At 42.8% G+C, this 21,322-nt stretch overlaps 2 protein-coding genes across 6 annotated transcripts in view; both read right to left on the reverse strand.

Moving 5' to 3' along the window:
• Window positions 1-11,963, reverse strand: part of frmd3 (FERM domain containing 3) — a 41,373-nt gene extending 29,410 nt beyond the window's left edge. For all 3 annotated transcript variants that reach the window (XM_042100760.1, XM_042100761.1, XM_042100759.1), the window contains exon 1: window positions 11,714-11,963. In XM_042100760.1, the coding sequence (XP_041956694.1) occupies window positions 11,714-11,818 (105 nt within the window). In that variant the 5' untranslated portion in view covers window positions 11,819-11,963. The remainder of the gene's footprint in view (window positions 1-11,713) is intronic.
• A 491-nt stretch (window positions 11,964-12,454) lies between these two features.
• On the reverse strand, window positions 12,455-20,642 carry gkap1 (G kinase anchoring protein 1). 3 transcript variants are annotated; one of them, XM_042100772.1, is made up of 13 exons: window positions 20,486-20,642; window positions 18,972-19,200; window positions 18,372-18,542; window positions 18,046-18,123; window positions 17,731-17,869; window positions 17,467-17,495; window positions 17,060-17,212; window positions 16,700-16,786; window positions 16,145-16,208; window positions 14,399-14,469; window positions 14,171-14,248; window positions 13,219-13,251; window positions 12,455-12,944 (listed from the first exon to the last, which is right to left on the reverse strand). In XM_042100772.1, exons 2-13 carry the CDS (start codon window positions 19,191-19,193, stop codon window positions 12,906-12,908), a joined length of 1,164 nt encoding a protein of 387 aa, XP_041956706.1. In that variant the 5' UTR covers window positions 19,194-19,200; window positions 20,486-20,642; the 3' UTR covers window positions 12,455-12,905. The 3 variants fall into 3 exon arrangements, with proteins under 3 accessions (XP_041956706.1, XP_041956707.1, XP_041956705.1); XM_042100773.1 differs by lacking the exon at window positions 20,486-20,642 and adding an exon at window positions 19,973-20,262; XM_042100771.1 differs by lacking the exons at window positions 13,219-13,251; window positions 20,486-20,642.
• Between the last annotated feature and the right edge of the window lie 680 nt (window positions 20,643-21,322).

Consider the following 21,322-nt stretch of genomic DNA (forward strand, 5'->3'; position numbering starts at 1 on the left):
TAGGAGCGTATCAGTGGAGCTCCTAACGGGCCACTTCCACCTTCACACTCCAACGACGGCAATAAATTTGTACAAAATGTCAGCAAACTTCATAAATATGTCACACCCACAGCAGTCAAGGGCGAAAAGGTGTGCCTGCACGTATGCTTACATGTGTGTGTGTGTGTGTGCGTGTGTGTACGTGCGTGTGTACACATGAGAGCGTGCGTGTGTGTGTGTGTAGCCTGATTGATTTCAGGCAGTAATCAGATTCATGTCCTTGCTGCTGCTGACACCTCTAAATGACGTGTGCAGCACGACAGCACGGCCTTGACCAGCAAATAGATCTAACAGGGCCTAAACATCTCAGACACACACACACACACACACACACACACACACACACACACACACACACACACACACACACACACACACACACACACAAAAGTGCTTGCACAAATGCTTGAGCTTCAATGCACTTAGTGCTGGAGCAAACATATGCTTTTATGTGGAGCGCTGGTGTGCCTCCGAGAGACAGAGCCAGAGTGAACAAAGGGGAGCAGACGTCCGGTCATGTTAAATGGAGATGAGTGCTTCCTTCTTGGTGCTGCGCATCAAATATTAACAACCCCACCATGTCGCCTCTCAATCCTCTCTAATGACCCTTAAGTTCGCTCTGTCTAGCTTGCTCACACACACACACACACACACACATTCCATTTTTTTTACCATCTTCCCTGTCCTCTTTTCCCTCTTCCATTCTCTGACTAACTTTGCACATTTGCTTTAAATTGGGACTGCTGAATTACATTTTTTCCTCAATCCCAACGCTTTTCATCTGTCAGGATTAGATTTCCTTCTCTCTCTCTTTCTTCCTTTATCTTGTAATCCACTACCTTCTTTGTCAAACTGGGACACTAAGAGATGTGGATAAGTCAGTTTGGTAGAACGGGACCTTCTCCCAAACACAAATTAGTCAGAGACCGTAACAAGTTCTGATGACGCATTTTTACCACATGAATGTGAGGTTGGCCAACTAGCATCTGAATTTCAAACACATAATCCTCCGTTTGAAAAGAGCTCAAAATGTGTGTGTGTGTGTACGTTTCCTGAAACAAAGGCATTTATGAATACAGAAACACGCACATGCACAGACACAAACATAAACTTGCACACAAAAGTGCACAAACGCACAGTCACAGAGAGAGCGGTTATTTAAATAATCCATGTGTCATCATATTCAGGGACCATACCTTTCCCCTGATATGTGAACAATGTAAATCTTGAAGCATGGTCTGGATCGTAAGCATCTTCTTTTTTTTATTTTTTAAGTATATTTCTTTGGGGCTTTTATGCCTTTATTGCGGATAGGATAGTGGAGAATGACAGGAAGTAAATGGGAGAGAGGGTTGGGGTGGGATCCGGAAAGGACCATGGGGCGGGAATCGAACCCGGGTCGCCGGTGTACGGTGCAGGTGCCCCAGCCAGTTATTCTCGATTTTGTAACATGAGTCATTAAATTGGACCCTGAAACTTGTTAATAAAAATATTTAGTCTAAAATCATTGTTTAGATCATTCCCTTAGCAATCACACAACTTCCTTTCTCACCTGACTAGCCCCCATCAGTCCTCTACCCTGCTCTGGCAGACACTAGGACCATGGAGCTGGTGGCCCAGATAGAACTTTTCAAATTAATACGCATGCCATATCAATTATGACTGGCCCATAGCAGAACGAACGAAACAGTCTAACTACAGTCGGTTGGCTAATTGGCTGCATGGTAGTGTTAAGTCAAGTCAAGGAACCTGTAAATGTTGGAACCTTGTTGTTTAGAGAGACTAGAGACAATGCTATCACACGACAACAGAGCGAGGGAAAGAAGGGAGTGGGTCCTGAAATTGAGAGAGAAATGTAGAAGAGGAAAACAGAGTGTGTTGGTGAGAGAGATAGAGAGGGGGAAAGAGGGAAAGAGGGAGAGAGAGAAAGACACTGTTCCTATCCTATCCTATCCTTCAGGCCATCTACGCCCTCTTCACCTGCAGTGTCCTTCAGCCTTTTGTTCTCTACCCATAAGGAATGAAACAAACACCACCATGCTCCTTTTCCTCTCACAACACACACACATACACACACACCACGCACACACCACGCACACACACACACACATACACACACACCACCATGCTCCTTTTCCTCTCACAACACACACACATACACACACCACCATGCTCCTCTTCCTCTCACAACACACACACATACACACACCACCATGCTCCTCTTCCTCTCACAACACACACACATACACACACCACCATGCTCCTCTTCCTCTCACAACAAACACACACACACACACCACCATGCTCCTCTTCCTCTCACAACACACACACACACACACACACCACCATGCTCCTCTTCCTCTCACAACACACACACATACACACACCACCATGCTCCTCTTCCTCTCACAACACACACACATACACACACACCACCATGCTCCTCTTCCTCTCACAACAAACACACACACACACACCACCATGCTCCTTTTCCTCTCACAACACACACACATACACACACCACCATGCTCCTCTTCCTCTCACAACACACACACATACACACACCACCATGCTCCTCTTCCTCTCACAACACACACACACACACCACACACGCACGCACACACACACACACACACACACCACGCACGCACACAGTCTGTCATTCTGTTTGAATAGATTGCTCTGTCCTTGTCCTAGTTACATAATGGTGGTCTGTCAATGGCATCCACCCAGGGGTGTGTCAGTTGTGGGGGTGGGGTGGGTGGGGTGGGATGGAGTGGGTGGTGGTAAAGAACATGAGGTAGAGTGATGGAGGAGAAGATCTCAGTTATCTGAAGCCAGTTCACATGTTCTAATTATGGACCAGTGCATTTGCACTTTCCAGCACTGTGACTCTTTTTTTTTAAATATCTATTTTTATACTGCCTCTATGTGACCTGTCCTATTATGTGTACTGTATGTGTTGGTATGGCTCTGTGTGAGAATATGATGTGAGGGAGTGTATGAATGTATTCTTCTATGCACCAGGAGTAGCACTTTAAATGTCGTTGTGACAATGTTTTACAATGACAAATAAATGATTCTGATTCTGAAGAACTCTTGAATGAGATAAACAACACATTCTTCATGAGTATTTTACAGAGAACTTTAGGGTTCAATGCACAAAGCTCAAATGCACAAAACTGTTCCATGCCATGGTGCTTCTTCAGGAAACTCCCATGTTTGTCTTTATTTCATGCTTCAGGTAAATATAAGGAACATCTAAATGGAGGCTGGATTTATGTGGCACAAATGAGGAAGACTGGTTTCAATAGCAAGTTTAAATGCCAGTACGCACACAGGACGGTATCTGGCTTAACAGGCTACAAGCTAAACACTGATTTGATTGATCTGAATGAGAGCGACAGCATCAATGTCACGCTAATGCCTACTCTCCTCTGTGTACGTCTAAAATGATGACAATATATTTCAAATTCAGTGCAAAGGTTTACAGCTGGTGGTCAATAAATAGGTCCAGCACGGTCTTGCGCAGAAAGCTTTGGTAAATGTCTGACTCAAAATGAAGAAGGTCAGGAAAATTGCTCCTGAGTCTGTGGTTTGATAGAAAAAAATGAACTGAACTGCACCCACTCCTCACCCTGGCATGCAGTGACCTGTACAATACTGTACAAGATGTCAACCTGGAAACTCAGCTGGCAGGTGTATTGATTCGGGTCATCCATCTGTGTTGGGCTAAGTGCTGAGGGTTGCTACCGCTGACTTCACCTCCACGCACCCTTCCCACCTGTCCCAGCACAAACGTGATGGATGATTCCAGCACTGGTCTCCAAGTTGTGTTTGCAAGCACCTCTGTTTTTTTATTTTTATTATATATTTACAAGTGCGTTGAACCGTAGGCCAGTCACACAAATGTTCTGGGCTACTGGAGAGGGTCTCTGAACATGCAACTAACTGTAGAGTTCTTCTGTAAGCAATGTTGTGTAATACAGTACTGCTGCTTACTGGTCTCTGGCCATGGTGTTGCTTGTTTCAAGTTTATTCCAATAAAATAACTGGTGCAACACATGCTGCACCCTTGACTGCCTTTGCCATTGTTGCAAATTAATGTTTATTGTTGTTGAACACTTTACGTTTGAATTTGTATTTGAGTTACTGATTTGAATATAAGATACATAAATGCATTATTTCTTATTTGTGTAATTAGTTGTTTAAAAGAATACAGTAATGCTACATTACCCATAACGCAGTGCAGGTTACGTTAGAGCTGACGTGAATGACGTAAAGTTGAGAGAGCGTTTTGAGATGCTATGCCTGTTATGTGCGTGATTTCTGCAAGTAAAAGAATCCTTGTTTTGAAGCCGTTTCAGTTTGCTCATTTATTTGCTGGCTAGTCAGAAATACAGAACAGCCACAGGCTATACTATAGTGTGCATCAGTGGTGTCTATTCAGGTGACTGGAAAACAAAGTGGAAAAACTCTGCCTTGATCGGGAGTCAATTGCCATGATCGGGAGTGAGTGACCTACAATGCACTGATCTTTAATCTCATCTGTGTTTGAATGGTGGGTCTGATGAACAGTAATGGCTAAAGTGTAAAGGTGCTGCTCCAATCCTAGTTGATTTCAGATGACGGACAGCTGTGTTGTCCAATAATAACTATGTGAGAAACAGTGGAAAAGTATTGATCTGGCCACTGAGTGGAGTGGTTATTATGCGTGTTGGGCTCGGCCTCTGAAAATAATGGAGATTCATTACAGATTATCCCATTTAACCCGCTCCCAATGCACTGCTAATCTGCCCGCTGTAATTACACTGAAATGAGAGACAGAGTACCAAAGTACCAAAGTGATGGAAAGAAAATCTCTCTCTCTCTCTCTCTCTCTCTCTCTCTGAGTGTGTGTGTGTGTGTGTGTGTGTGTGTGTGTTTGGCCTGTCATCCCAGGGGGGCAGACATTCAGTCGTCCTTTCAAGTATTTATCTAACACGCTGTCACTGAGCAGCCCCAGGCTACTGATTCACAAAAGCGGACCAGGACACTTTTAAAGACACAAACCCACAGACACATGCTCGCGCTTTCCCAACCGAAACACGCACGCACGCACACACAGTTTATCTACCGTATTTATAAAACAAATAGTGCTTTCTAAGCAAAAACAGCCATGGAGAGTTTCACGTCCACTTACTTTTATTTTGATAGTGTCTCAACCTCAAAACACCAAAACAACACTATGGTTGTATCAGAAACCTGAGCTAACTTCACACACAGATGTACAGTTCACATCCACACATCTTCACAATATCCACAAAGGGCACGCACAAAACACTGCATTATATGGATTACTGCCTACAGCCAACAGACAATAACTACTGTAATAAGAGATTGTGCATACTAAACTCCCTCACCTATACTTTGGGTTAAGTGGGATTACTCAGGAGCCTGGAAGCCAGCCCGAATTTACCCTGCCCACAAAATTTAACGTCGGAAAATTAAATCTGGCTCCCTTGAGAGGCTTCTATGCCTGCACCAGAGCAGCGCAGCCTCATGTCACCTGAGCACGCTTTAGTTTGAAAAGGCCTGTTGCTTTTTAAGCTAGATGTTTAGATTTCGCCATCATGGCTGTTGTGCTACTGTGTGTAAGATAGTGACAGATAGATACTTTAGATAGATAGATACTTTATTGATCCCCAGGGGAAATTCAAGGAAATTCAGTGTAATAACTTAAAAAACAAACAAACAGAAAACAGGGATTGGAGCATTTTTTGAGAAGACAATTATTCACATATTTCATTGCTCTGATTATCCAATTGCGTGCAGAGGCATTTTTTCCCCTGTATCGGTTGAAATGCGCCCCATAATCACGTCCCCATGGTGCGGTACCAGACTTAAATTCTGAATAGAAAGGAGTCTAGCTACATCAGGCTAATTACTCAGGCTATTGGGGGCTCTGACTAAATAAGCAAACACCTCTCCATGATAACTCAGTGATATCACACAGAGAACCCTTTACATTACAAAAGGTTAACTCTCTCACTCTCTCTCTCAGACTACATGACCAGTGTTATTTCCACCAAAAAGAAGCTCAGTTCTATCAGCGAAAATCTATCTATTGTATCATACGACTCTGAATGTGTCCGTTTACAACCCGCACTGGGGCCGAGCTCTCCTCCCAGCACCCCATGAAAACGTCAGCCTCAGCCAATGGCCAGTCATCAGCATCCGTCTGGCACCGCCCTGCTTCCCACTCCCCGCTCCCATCTTACGGATTGATTCCTTTCTTCCTCTCTTCCCTCTCCATCACTTTTCTTCCTTCGCTCCATCATCCCAGGGAAGAAAAAAAAACATCAAAGGACATGGCGGGATGGAACAAGAATAGAAGCAAAGCTATTTTTACCCCAGCTGAGAGGAGGCTCTCACACACACACACACACTCGTTCACATATGAGCAGTGTATAGCTGCTTGCTATATCTCTTTTAGAAGGGGAGAGACAGAAGGCGTCTCAGTGGATCAGGTGACCACGTGCTGGAATAATGAAACAGAAGCACGTCCATCACGCTATTTAAGGCTGCGACTGCAGTGAGCATCTGTAATTACAGACCATGAGTCGGAGGGAGAGAGACCCAGAGAGAATAGAAGGGAAAGGGAATGGACAGAGAGGGTGAATATGGACACAGGGATCTAGAAATGAAAGAAAGAACAACCGTGTAGGAGTGGGGGATTAGAGTGGGAGGGAGAGAGCGAGAGAAAGAGAGAGAAAAAGAGAGTGAGAGAAAAAGAGAGCGAGAGAGAGAGAGACAGAGAGAGAAAAAGAGAGTGAGAGAAAAAGAGAGCGAGAGAGAGAGAGACAGAGAGAGAAAAAGAGAGCACTGGTATCTAAACGACTTATGCTCCGGCCACCTGGAGGAAGATGATCTGGATTAACTATACATGAGCTGTCAGAGAGCGACAGCATTTCTCTCTCTCTCTCTCTCTCTCTTCTCTCTCTCTCACACATACACATATTGATGGTGTCTAGGGAAGAGATGTATATGGCATCATATATGACATCATGCACAGCCCAAACATGTTAGCCATGTGGTCCTATAGTTTGGACTAAACCACAGGAGGGTGAATATGCGCTTCACAGCTCTCCCTCCCAGTCTTCCTATGAGAACTACACACAGACCTGCAGAGCTCTATTGATTTGCTGAGGCTGTGAACCCCCTCAGCTCATTGTCAGAGACAGCGTCAGTGCCCAAGAGACATGAGCTCAGTATCAGCACTGCCCCTGACACTAGGCAGACCACGTCAAGGATTTTGACAAATATGGTGTGTGATATCTGCTATACATACATTTCTCAAAACAGAAATATGGACGTATCTCAGCATTAGATTATAGGCTTCTAGATGCTCCCCAACACATCCACACACACTCACACACTTTTTCTTATTTCATTGATCAGATGCTATATAATATATAGAATAGTACTGTATTTCACGGACTACATGAGCAGGTGCAGCCCTCCTTGGTGTGTGTGAAAGCTGGCCTCCTGTGAAGGACTGTTCCAGCGGTCGCCAGCTGATGCTCATCTCCTATCAATTATTAACTCTTACAGAAGACACACTTCCCGGCTCTGTCACTTTCAGACACCGATGCTCAGTCATCTCCCGTCAGCCGCCCAGGCCAAACCCCAGGGACAAGCATGATCCTTATACCTCAGTGTCATGCTTGATCTGATGGTCAAATGTTAACACAGACCCCCCCCCTCTGATCAGACTAGGAGTCCAATGTGTGTCTGATGACCTACATCGCACCTGATTATACAAATCACAGCAGTAATTAAACACACACACACACACACACACACACAACACAGTCGAACATGAAGAACCCACTTTCAACCTCTTCCAGCTCTGTCACAGAGAAGAGAATGTCTCAGCTTCCTGTTCAAACACACACACACCCACATACAGAGAGAGAGAGAGAGAGAGAGACAAACACATGGCCTTACCAGAGGAATAACCACTTTCAGCTTCTTCCAGCATATCACAGGCTAAAAACCTCTCAACCTAAAAAAAAGCCGGAGCCCTGTCCTGCTCTCAGAAGATGGTGGACGCACAAATATCTTCCATTTAGAAAACACACACACACACACACACACACACGCACGCACGCAGACGAAGAGAGAGAGAAAGAGAGAGAGAGAAACTGACTTGTTTTGGTTGGGCCTTAAACTGAACTCTCTTTGTCATGTTTGTGATGTTTGCCAAGTCTAAGCTAGCCCTTCTTTCAAACTGCATCCAACAACAACATCCTCATCTATGTCCAGCACTTGAACACAGACATCAAACCATATCTACTGCATGCAGATAATGCGCTACATGCACTATTGTGTTTGTACGTGCGCACACACACACACACACATACAGGGAGCAAAATCTATGGCCTCAGTCCCTAATCAATAGTTAAATGCATTCTGTTTTTAAATGTGATTCTAATTAGGCCTTTGTGCTTGTGTGTGCTGATTTGAAGGCCTCAGTAGCTTTAATGGCTGAGTGAGGACTCCTGCTCACTTCAGCACCACGGACAGCGCATCCGCCATCCACATTAACACTCAGCCAGCCAGTCAGCAGCCACACACAGCCAAGCCTCTTACAGTGCAGTTATAGCGTATGCTTTTTTCAATGACTGGGCTCCCTCAGGATTGAAACTACTGACCTAGGCTAATACTGTAACTCAGCTGGAAGGTAACACCTGTGCTTTAGTAAATGTTTCTGTTCTTTGGGAACCTCAGGTGGTGAGGAACGTTTGCATAAGAATCTGTCGCTCTGCCCCTAGCGTACACATGCAAACACCCTCAATCACACACACACACACACACACACACACACACACACACACACACACACACACACACACACACACACTTTCTCCATGTGAGTCTCTCTCCTCTGCCTTTCAGCAAACCAGCTATCACGGAAACAAGAGCTGCTGCACCTCACTGGCTTCAGACACACAAACCTCACACGGAGAGTTGGGGGCACACACACCAGCGCTTCTTCTTACCCAAACACCACAAAGCATAAACCTTCCGCTCTCATTTGCTCTTCACACCTAAATATGTGCGCATCTACTGTAGCTTACAGGGCCAGCCTTTCATGCCAAGTCTGTGCTTTCAGTATGCAGTAGTAAGTGTTGCCAAAAGCCTTGCTTTCACATACAACACACACACACACACAGCATTGTATTGTATCGTGCTTGGAGTGCAAATCCTGATCAAACACACAGTGGAGGAGCCAAGCATCTGAGCAATGGCTTTATTTAACACATTTTCAACTAATTAAGACAATCAAAACAGTTTCAGAGGAAGAAGTCAAGGCTTGGTGTACTGCAATAACAAAAAGAAACCTCTGTGTGTGTGTGTGTGTGTGTGTGTATGTGTGTGACAGATATCTCTCTCTCTCTCTCGCGCTCTCTCTCTTTACAAATCTCTCATGGAGAATGTTAGATTCAAACAAAGAAAATTATTATTTTTAGTAGAACAGTGTTTTTTGTTTCACTGCCAATCTCATGTGAGCGCATGTGTGTCCTTTCATCATTTATGAGCTGTGTGGTGTTATCTGTTCGTCTGGACTTAGCTAAGCCACCAAATACAATAGAGAGATTTTAAGTTAAACTGACAGACATGGAATAGCTCTCAAAGAGAGATCTCAACAGATAAACCACCAGAACCTATATGGATATTTAAATACAGACAAACACAAATAAAACACGCTCCAAACTATAACAAAGCTAATGCGGCTGTGATTTGTTTAGTTAGTTAGCCAAACACACATCCACTCCCCACATGTAACAATCGAGTGTTTGATACAGTGAACAATCGAAGCCTTCACAGACATACTTGGAGTGAAGAGGCTCTGGAGGTAGGGAAGGCGTCCGGGAATCAGAGCACCCCTGGCAGGACTCCAGCTCCTCCTGGCTACATGCCAAAATACCACGGAACCAGACACTGAACCCCAACCTGCTCTATGTGGCAGGAAATATGGTCTTGAATGGGAATGCATATGGTAGAGACTGTAGCCTCAGATATGACAAATCAATTTTAAACCACTTTGTGTTCCAGCAGGAAGGAATCATTTAAATGCACTATACTCATGGGCAATTTGTTTAGAATTTAAGTGTCCGTTTACAGTGAGCATGGAGAGGAACGCAAGGTGAAACTGTCTCACCATCACTGTGACTGTCTGAAGCAACTCTTGATGTGTCTGATCTGTACACAGAGTATATAAGCAGTGGTTTGATTGGCAGTTGTCTGACAAGCTGTCTGAACACCACTTCGGACATGGATATGCATGTTTTCCTCATGGCTTACATAGCCTGCTGGTGCAAGACACAAAGAGGGTAAATGCACAAGGCGAGAGAGAGGAGGAGGAGGGGGAGTGAGAAACAGAGGGTCATGGAAAAGGTTGAAAGTGGATAGAGTGAAAGAGTGAGAAAGCAAGAGAGAGAGGAGAGAGAGAAGAGAGAGCGCTGATGTAAGGTGGAAAAGTGTCTCAACGGTCGCTCATGAAAGATGCATCAGAACTCCATCACAGAACAAGAGTCCATTAAGGATAAATGATGAACTGCAAAATGTATAAGACAAAACAAATCTTTGCCCCTTTCAAGTCAACCCTAACACACAGACAAACACACTGTAGCCTAGGACATACAGGCATGCAACTGCTCCAGGCTGACCCTCTTCAGCCTGAAAAACTGAGAACGGGCCGCTCTTTCTCCTTTTTTCTTTCTTTCTTTCTCTCGCTCTCTCACACACACAACTCACCTACACTGCTTGAGGTTTTTGTTATTTTTATGACGTGACACATTAGCGCACATACATTAGCCTACAGACAGATGAAAATTATTTAAAAGGTCTCTGGGATTTTAGGCTACTAAAATGGTAACACAGACTAGTGATCACAGTGATCAATCACATCAGACCACACTAGGCTACTTGTCACTACAGTTGTAGAACAGTGTGGATGGTGCTCCCATTTGCCAATAGCGCCATGAGCATGATAGGCTACTGAACGAGGTGCAAGGTCTGATCACTTCCTCAAAACACACCCTGTGTATCAATAAATGCCCAAAATAGAGGAAATATTGATTGAACTTATTCAGAACCTTCTGATTAAGGTGAGCCTCTACATTTAGGCTACTTAATTTCCCTTAACGATGTTGACTAGTCACTATAGCCAAGCCTATTATTTATCAGCCAAAAAACCTAGTAGCCTAGGCTACAACGAATTTTCATCTGCTGATTCATGTTAAACACTTCCATTTTTATTATTATGTTAAGCTGGTGTGCTTTATGTAGTTCTATACGCCAAAATGTGTAAAAGCAGGAAAGTTCACTGCCCTTTCATCAGTGATCACAGACAACTCACCATCGGGAGAGCTATGTCGTACAATGGAACAGTAAACAGTAAATTGGTAAAAAAAAAAAATAGCCTAGGCTTCCCTATTGCATCTTCCTGAGCGGCAAAGTTGAATAACCATGCGTACACACGGCAGCTAAAATTGAGCATTAGAAATTATCAGGTCGTCCATTTCATTAGCCTAATGCGCCCACTAGTATTAGTGAATGCCGATCACATTGGGGCACCTTGGCAATTGTAGCCCAACTGGAGAGCAAGCAAGGTCGCACAGCCTACCTGGATATTACAGGAGACCTCGGAGTCGTCCAGAAGACGCACCGTGCATTGGATCTCCTGGTTGAGGGAAGGGATGCTTGGACTACGAAATCGAAGCATTTTCATGGTCTCCGACTACGCATATCAAATCCTTTAGTGTGAATAACACGTGAAACGATGCGTCTGGCTAGTGGTGAAAATGGTAGAGCGCGAAGAGCCAGCATTTGTCGCCAGTGTGAGGGCTGTGGTGTCACAGGAATTGGATAACGACCCCCCCCCCCCCCCTCTCCACTCTTCACCCCCTACCTCCCCCTTGTCTCACATAGCTTGCTTCCTCGCTCGGCAATCAGTGATCGCAAGCGCTGCACACGCAATTACGTTACAGAACTGTGACCGAAACAAATGACGAAACACTTCCCATGCTGGAAAAAAAAAATCTCGTTTGATAAATGGGGGCTTTGCCCTGGCATAATACCTACACGTAACCTTAGCCATTTGTTGGAGTATCATTTTTATGCATTATTTCAATGGCCTCCATGTCCTTTAAGGCACTTAAAATGCATGGCCAAGCACCAATCTGCAAGTCTGTTAAGATGGAGCTTATAACGTCAAGAAAAAAATCCTAATGACATAATATGGTGCTACATATACTGACACGGGGTGACAACAGGCAAATAAATTTCAAATTTACAAATCAATTTTGTATTTAGGGTAGGCCTGACCTGATTTACCTCCACAACCCACAGAGAGAACTACAGGCGGTTTGACTGAAAAAAGTTCCTTTTATTAAAATTGTGAATGATCCCCCTCTACATGACACCAGTGAAGAGCATCCTCTGTGGTCAGAGAGTGTGATGGCATCCCTTTGCCAGCAGGGGACATTGTACATCTTCTGAACTCGCGTTTCACTTCAGTCAAAGATCATCTCTTTTAAATTACAATTTATTGTAGTTTTACAAGGCATTGTGGGATTGAACATGACATAAGCCACAAACCCGTTCAGTGCAGTAACAGATGTTGATAAACATGCCAACATTTCAAGGGTGAAAAGCACACAGGACAGAGGAGTAGGAAGGCAGAGGGTGAAAGATAATGCAGGGGGATGGACAAATTGCAATTCATCCATGAGAATGAGGAGACCCTGAAGAGGAGGAAGAATGTGCACTTGTTTTGTTTGCTTGTTGCGTAGCTCTTTGAGATTCAAGAGTCTTCTTTAATCGCCGTCCAAGCCTTTTTTCGCCTTACGGTTGCCCTAGAGTTTATACAAGTTGAAGGGGAAAAAAATAATTGTGTCAAGAAGGCCAAAAGAAAGCAACAGTTATGATGCAGACCTTACTGCACATCTTAGTTCTGGCACACTGACATGTCATGGTGCACCACAGACCTACACCTGAGGTATTCACACTCACTATTTCTTCAGATAGGCTTTGAGATCATTTTAAGACAACAATAACAGTGGTCAAGTGGAACTGTGTTTGATTAGAAACTCATAAGGGTTGCCTGCTGATCTGACTGAGCTCTGATACCTTGCTGATCTTCACCCTGCCTCCCTGCTTCATCTAATGAAAGAAAAGCACAGTTGACACACACACACACACACACACACACACACAATCACGCTATCACACTATTACCACTTTTAGTCTAAAGTTATCATGCGTCATCATGTACCAAAGATCGCAATTCTTATCACAATCCATAACATCACTGAAAAATCTGCATGTAAAATCAAGCTCCTGACTTGTCTTTTCAGTTCATAATTAGAATCCTGTTTTGTGATCTGCTTAGAGTAAAAAATAATTTGTGTAAACAATTTTTACTCTAAGCAGATTACTATAGGTTGAGCTATACAAAAGGATGCGGCAAACGTTAAATTTGTGATATGGAAGTGCTTTACATTCATTTATGCATACACAATGACATAAGCTACATATTGTAGTGTATGTTGGGAGATTCTTTTGAGTGCTGTGTCTCCTCATTAGAAATCTTTTTTCCAAATTGGCATAACTCCAGCAAAGGCGATCAAAGCTTCAGGATTCCTGCTTATTTTGTGGAGCCAGATGAGACACAGGGCTCTTCATGGTATGAGAGAGCACAATGTCTGGAGACGACATTTTTTTTTACTGCACGTGACAATCAAACGCTTATATGCTACCTTACTTATTTCTGAAGTATTGTAGCTCGCATGTAAAAAGTGGACTTTATGCATTCATTTGCGAACCATATACCCACAAACATTCTCTCTAAAAACACAAAACGTTGGTGGAAGTGCTGTAACTGATTTTCATACCCTTTTCACTGACTAAAATAGTCCAAATGTCATTATATAGTCTTGTGCCACTGGACTTATTCATGTCTACATGTAGATACACTGAGGTGTGATGTCGTAAATGTACACACGTTCATGAAAAGGATACCGGGACAGTCTCATTCTATTGATATGTGAGCAGGTTCATAAAAGCATTTATATCAACTTACCTGATGCCTAGGTTGGTCTGACTGCAACTCTTTCACTTTTGACCGTTCTTGTTCTAAAGAACCATGTAATATCGACACCTATGACGTGGAAAAGGAGAAAAAGATGGAGAACTAAATAAGGTAACAGTAGAGGCACCAAAGTCACTGAGCTGAGAAAAATAATATAAGGGTCCTGAGACACACACACTTTTTTCTCTCTCTCTCTCTCTCACACACACACACCCCTACCTGTGATGACAATTCTTCTTTGATGTTTAGCAATTCATCTACTTGCAGTAATATTTCTGCTTTGTCCTTCACTGTGGACAAATAAGGAAGAATGAGGAAAGGGAGCGAACACACGATCTACAAAGGCAGCAGTATAAACCCTTTCAAGAGAGTTCCATTATCAGCATCATAGTTGGCCCCACAAGACTTCCGTTTTAACATTCCATATGTTATCTTAATGCAGAGGAAGTAGATTGGGAACCAAATAGAATGTTCAAGCATTGTTTTTGTTTTTATTGTTGAAAGGGTCTATAAACCAAAACAAAATCATTAGAGCAGGGGTGGCCAAACTTTTTTGCATTGGGTTCAAACATTGGGTTTTGAAAAATCGCATCAAAAAGGCTCGACACAACATGAAACCAGTATCACCAGTGTCTCTATACATGAACTCGAGCATTGAGAACATTGTTTGTGTACACAAGAGTTTACTAAAAGAAAGGTTTTGATCAACTCACTTGGTTTTTCTGCTCGCCACCATCTTGCCAGTAAGGAAGGGAGTTGTCCAAAACCTTTCTTTTTAGTAAACTCTGTACACAAACAATGGGCCTCATTCACCAACCGTTCTTACGAAGAAATTTGTTTTAAAAACCCACTGACGCAGTTTTTACGAAGATTCTGGCATTCACCAATTTTTTCTTGTTCTTAGGTAAGAACACTCAAGATCACTCTTACGCACATTTGAGAACTGACTTGTTTGTGCTTTTTCATCACATCTGCAGGTGTAAAATATAAGCGTTCTATACATTATCCCGCTTATTACACGGTTACTTGCCAAAACGAAATAATAAACTCCCCACGATATGACTTTAGACATACATAGCCTAGCCTATTTGTCTAGCCTATTTGTTACCGTTCATCGTGGCATTTGCTGAGAAACAAATAGTTTGCATCAACACACGCTGAACTTGAATCAAACATTCTTTAGAACACAGCTGATCAACCGTCTGCTTTCACTTTTGAATGAAGTTCCAGTCCTTGCGTAGTGATATGGAAGACGTATCAGAAGCACAAAACCCTTTGCCATTGACAGCGGTAATTATATGTTTGCAGCGGTAATTACATGAATATATTTTACCGTAGAACTTTGGGAAATCCCATTCAAGCCAATGGAGCGTTCTACTTGTCTTGTGAAGAGCCGTGTAATAATAGAATTTAAATGACCACTATATATTTTATTATTTATGATATTTTTAAATGAAAAATATTATAATTATTTGTTTTAATAAAATAAATTCCACTATTAAGCATTAATGTATTTTAGAATAAATAAATACCGGTAAAAACAACAAATAACACTTTTTCACTTTTTATACTAACTACTAAATATAACGACTATTTACTTTTCAATTCCTGCAGCAGTGCTTTCACAAAGCATGTGTCATATATGGTAATCAAATTGTCTTGCTCATGTAGTGTATAATAAAAGGTAGAAATGAAAGGTGGTGTCTCAGCCTCAATTTGTGTGCACAGGGCACACAGTGAAAAGCAGTTTGCTGTAGTCCACAACGTGGTCGCTGGAAAAATGAAAAATAGCAAGCAGCCTATGATAACCTAATTAAATGCTCGGCGGGCTGGATCTGGCCCGCGGGCCGTAGTTTGGCCACCCCTGCATTAGAGAATGGCACGACCTTAAAACACTTGAAACAAAGTTGTCATTCTTTGAATGAACTTCTTATAAGTGTGTGTGTGTGCTCCTGCTGTACTCACTCTCGCCCTGTTGGAGCATCTTGAGAAGCTGGGCATTTCTGGCCTTCACTTCCTTATACTTCACCTGAGGGAGCACAGATGTGTGACTTCGGAATACATCCAATTGAAAGGCATATCAGCATGTTAAATATAAACATTATCTGCAGCAATGATTGGAAATGGTCCCTCGGAGTTTGAAAGATTTGACAGGTTTCACTGTAAGGTATGTGGCTCGAATCTACAGATGATATGCAAACCATATGAAAACATTAACTTGAAGCCTTTATATAAATTAGACCAGTATTCACTTTCACTATTAAGAATGTAAACAGATTACTATACCTATGCTAAGAGTTGTGATATTCAGGTGTGTATTTTTAGTGTAGTAAAGTTTAAACAAGAGTTTACAGTATTTTAACTCAACCTATTTGGTGCTGTGGCATGTGCATAAGGCCTGCTTTTCCAAGCCGAGGGAGGACCTTCATATAGGATGAATATAATTGTGTCTGAAAATAAATAATATACGGATCAAACTGATGGGTATATTGTCTGCCTTTGGCAAGGTGTTCATCTGACCTCCCACTGAGATATAGTCTTTTTAAGCTGGGCGATCTCTTCATCTTTCTTCTCCATTTCGAACTTCAATTGTTCAGTTCTCACATCCTGAAGAGAAGGGATCATTTCACAGAAGAATGCATCAACCCAGACATACAGTGCATTCAAAAAGTAATTTAAGATGATATATAAATCCAATACATGAAATTCACCTTTCACTAATATTTAAAAGCATTGTCCTTTCACAAATATTTAAAAGCATTGTCCTCATAATTACACGATTTCTAGACACCTGTGTTCAACAACCACAATATTTAACACAATCTACTCTGAGATTGTGTTAAATCTCATCTGCTTGTTTCTTTGAGATTGAAATCTCACCTGTTCATATTCTGAGGACGTGTTGACCTCTTGGCCGGCACTGTTAGAGAACTGCTCCCGTCGCTTGTCTCTCTGGACAATTCTGCTCACTTCATTCTCTAACTTGTCAAAGAACTTGTCATCATGCGCAGGTACGTTTACTGCTTTGGACTCCTAAGAAACAGTTGATACAAATAGCTGAATAACCGCACAAGTGGAATCAGACAGAGGACATTTTTACTCCTGTGAGGGAGTATACATTGCTCACAACACATAAAACCGGAGCTCTGAATCTGAACCAAGATGCAAACTGTAAAGACGCATTAACAACAATGACAAATTGAATGAATCCTGATCAAAGTTCATGTATCATATTTCAATATACTGTAAAACCAACTTCAGGGCAAGCCATGAGAAAACGTGCCAACCTCTTTCTCTGCCCGTTTGCTCAGCTGATCTGTGTGTGTGTGAGAGAGAGAGAGAAAGAGAGAGAGAAAGAAAGAAAGAGTGAGAGAGAGAAAGAGAGAGAGAGATAGAAAGAGAGAGTTAGCTGGATGGCAAACTAAAAGACAAAGATATTTAAAGGCAGAACCAGACTAAACTAAGACAGAATGAGCGAAGAGAGGGAAAGCCAGGGAGAAAGTAATTACAGAAATGCTTTTCTGAAGAAATAATGAGCATGTGGCTCTCACCAATGTTGGCTTCTGTCTGGAAATCCTTGAGGGAGACAGTGAGGCACTTGTCTTTGCCCTGCTGGTTCTTCTTCTTCTTCTCCTTCTTGCTCCCTGAGCCCTTGGCCTTGGGTGACGCCTGCTCTGAGCTCACAGGATCCTGTGGGATGAAGGAATGTCTCAGACCAGCTCAGCTCAATACAACGATCCATGATCCCCACAAACACACCGGCCCTCTTAAATCTATATGGACATGTACATGTTGAAATGACGGTGTATGACTGTGACTGAGCATTAGTGTATAGACACATGCATGTCAATGTCTGTTTGGGCTACCTTTTTGTGCTGCTCAAAGTCAAGCTTGCTGAGAATTAGTGCCTTCTCCAGGTCAGCTTCGTAAAGTTCACTGGTAAGCTAGAAAATAAACATAATGACTGTGCATACACAACAAAGCTAAAAAACATAACAGCAAGGCAACAGACTAACTTTTCCACTGGTAGCAGTGGTGTTATCAACATTCCCAGTTGGTCACGCCAGCATATTATGATTTGATCCGTTTTGAGAAACAGAGGCTACAAAAAGCCTGCCCTGCTAGTTTGTTCAGTTAAAGTCTTCGCTTGCGTGTCCAGGGTGCACTCAGGAGGCCCGGGGGGGGGGGTTACCTGCTCATCCCTCTGCTTCCACTGCTGCCAGCCCTCCGGCGCGCGAGCTTGATCTCCACTTCCGCTCAGAGTGCCGGGCTGCAGCAGCTCACTGGCCAGCCCCTGCAGGGTTGGCGTCGGCACCGCAGCTCCAGTCTTCTGTGGGAGTTTCTTAAAGGCAAGGTTCCTGAGCTGGGAAAAGTGTGTGGTGCGGTGAATTAACGCCGTAACTCCTTAACAAGTGAATGATTGGACATTTATAAACGCACGTCAGTCAACATGAACATATCAGTCTGAAACATTTTAATTTCCCCTTTTCTTCGTCAATATGTGATACTATATAGTGCTTGGTGGGGCATTTAGAATGACTTTTAGTATGTAAACACAATCATGGCAATCTGTAGGTGAAACATAATTTCTATATACAACTCTGGAAAAAATTAAGAGACCACTGCACATTTTTCTGATGTCATCCTACGGTTGCTGAGTGACATTCAATGAGTTGACAGTCATATTCAAATTTGCAGTCGTCTCTTAATTTTTTCCAGAGCTGTATGTGAAACATAATTTCTAGATATTTTATCATAATATAGACCATATATTGTATTCTACCTAGCTCACCTCATTAGCTTCATTCTGCTGTTGGCCCTTTTTGCGTTTCTTTTTCTCCTTCTTCTTATCAGAATTCTGATTTGTCTTTCCACCCACCAACTTCCCCGCTCCCCCCTTTCCACTCTTTCCGCCCTTCTTTCCTGGTTCTGAGTCGGAGTCCGAATCAGAGTCAACCTGGAGCAGAGCGAAGCGCGAGGCTGTGGTAGGCACCGAAATTACCGCTGAAGCCATCTCACATCTGTGGGAAGACACGTATACATTACAAACATAAAATACAACAGCTGACTGTTCTATTGGGTGCAGAGAGACAAGAGGTCCTAAAGTGGTGTAAAGATATACCTGCAAAACCTGTCGGTCACTAAGCTTACAACATATGAACTGTAGACTGCCATTTAGGTAAAGCAAATGTCGCTACTGTGCTGTGCCACTTGCAAACTGTCCCAAACTGCCATGGGTAGGTAGGGGTAGAGTTAGGGTCGGAATAATTGGTAAGTGGCCCAGACAGTGTCACAGTGACAGGACGGCAGGCGATTGGCGTGGGACAGGCAGGTGGCATGAGACAGCAGGCGAGGTGTGCGCGCCACCAACAACAGTACTGTAGTTTTTGTTCCATGACGTATCTCCTCATTCTCAACTGCCTCTGAAAAGATTAGCTTGCAATTTCAGTAAAACTGCATCAGTGCGTTGTCTCCGTCGTTTTCATTGCCAGATCTGTGTTCGTTCCGTTGATGTTGGATGGTAGCGATAGGGAAACGTTTCATAACTGTTAGCTTCTAACTGTTTCCTAACAAATTCTAATAAATAATCCTAGGACGATAGGCTTTAATTTCCAAAAGGCTAGTCTAACTCAATTAAAGCTGGCTTAATGTAACCATGCATGCAGCTATGTACAACCATTGATTCGGCTAGTCAGCTATGGGTAACGTTAACTGACTTTTAAATATCGTTACCCGTCTATAACGTCTATCCACTGTTTTTAAAATCAGATAGCGTAAAGTTAGGTAACTTACGTTATTTTCCAAGGGATGTCTGGCAGGGGGAAAGGTAATGGTGGCCGTCTTAACCATCCCTTAAATTATCGCTAGGTAACTTGTGCACCCCGGCTATGAATACATGAATAGCCACAACAATGCTAACATTAGCTAGCTAACTAACGTTACCAACAAGCAAGCTAAATGATGTTACGTTAAAACCGATCTTTCACGATTCACTTAATGTGTTAAACATGGTGAGACGTTAATTTTGCCTTGATTCGAAAACCGTTAACTTAATATATTGTATCACACCTAGCTAACGCTACGTGTAATTTCCATTGTGATAACTAGATGGGTCTCAGTCGAGACTTGCTATCTATAAACTTAACGTTAACGTTCACATTTTGATCTGGGACACTCGTAGAGCTAACACTTAGCTAGTACATATAGATTGGTCTGAGTCAACCAAACCCACCATATATATGCAAGTGCAACATGGTGTAAGTATTGAGAGTTGTTTAAATATCAAAATCAAAATGCGTTACTTACATCGTCCCAAACTTTTTACGTGCACTGTTTTCAGCAAGCGTTATGGCTGTGTTGGTAGATGTATACGGTGGCTCAGATGGACAAACCTCATATTAGTGGTTCAACGCCTTCGATATTCAGTGGCAGTGCTCCCAACAGAACTGAAGTTCGCTCAGTCTGCATCTTTGACTGGTTGTACTACAATACGACTGTTAAAACTGTATGGAGGTGAAATTTACTGGGGCTTTTTGAGTAGCCTACTGTGACGACCCAACTAGGAGGGCTTTGACGTTTGTAGACCTGTTCAAAATGCCGATTTCTAAAAGAACACAGAATACGACTGCTCAACATCACCAGTAGATGTCATCCACGAGCAGATGTTAAACTGAACGAGCTGAATACACTGCTCAAAAAAATAAAGGAACACTTTGAAAACATCAGATCTCAATGGGAAAAAAACTCACGCTGGATATCTATATCTGGATATGCACTGGGTAATGTGTACTGGGTAAAGGATGCCACATTATTTTTTGGTAATGAAAATTATCAACCTAGAGAGGGTTGAATTCAAAGACCCCCACGAAAATCAATGAAAAAAGTGAAAACATGATGCGACAAGCTAGTCCATTTTGCCTAAATTTCATTGTAGCAACTCCAAATGGTACTCAGTAGTTCGTATGGACCCCACATGCTTGACAATGAGACGGCGGATGGTGTCCTGGGGGTCTGCACCCAGATGTGGACACGGCCGTCATTGAGCTCCTTGACAGTGGAGCTGTGGTGCAACCTGCCGGTGTTGGATGGACCAAAACACAATGTCCAAGAAGTGTTCTACTGGATTTAAGTCAGGGGAGTGTG

Source organism: Alosa sapidissima, chromosome 8 (assembly GCF_018492685.1).
Source record: "Alosa sapidissima isolate fAloSap1 chromosome 8, fAloSap1.pri, whole genome shotgun sequence".
Taxonomy (NCBI): Eukaryota; Metazoa; Chordata; class Actinopteri; order Clupeiformes; family Clupeidae; genus Alosa; species Alosa sapidissima.

Excerpts from the sequence above, each read along its gene's own strand:
- gkap1 (XM_042100772.1), bottom strand. The coding sequence starts at position 19,193 with ATGGCTTCAGCGGTAATTTCGGTGCCTACCACAGCCTCGCGCTTCGCT. Across the intron at positions 18,124-18,371 it reads GGAAGCAGAGGGATGAGCAG|CTTACCAGTGAACTTTACGA; the intron begins GTAACCCCCCCC and ends TTTATTTTCTAG. Across the intron at positions 12,945-13,218 it reads GCAGGGTGAAGATCAGCAAG|GGCAACCGTAAGGCGAAAAA; the intron begins GTATCAGAGCTC and ends TATAAACTCTAG.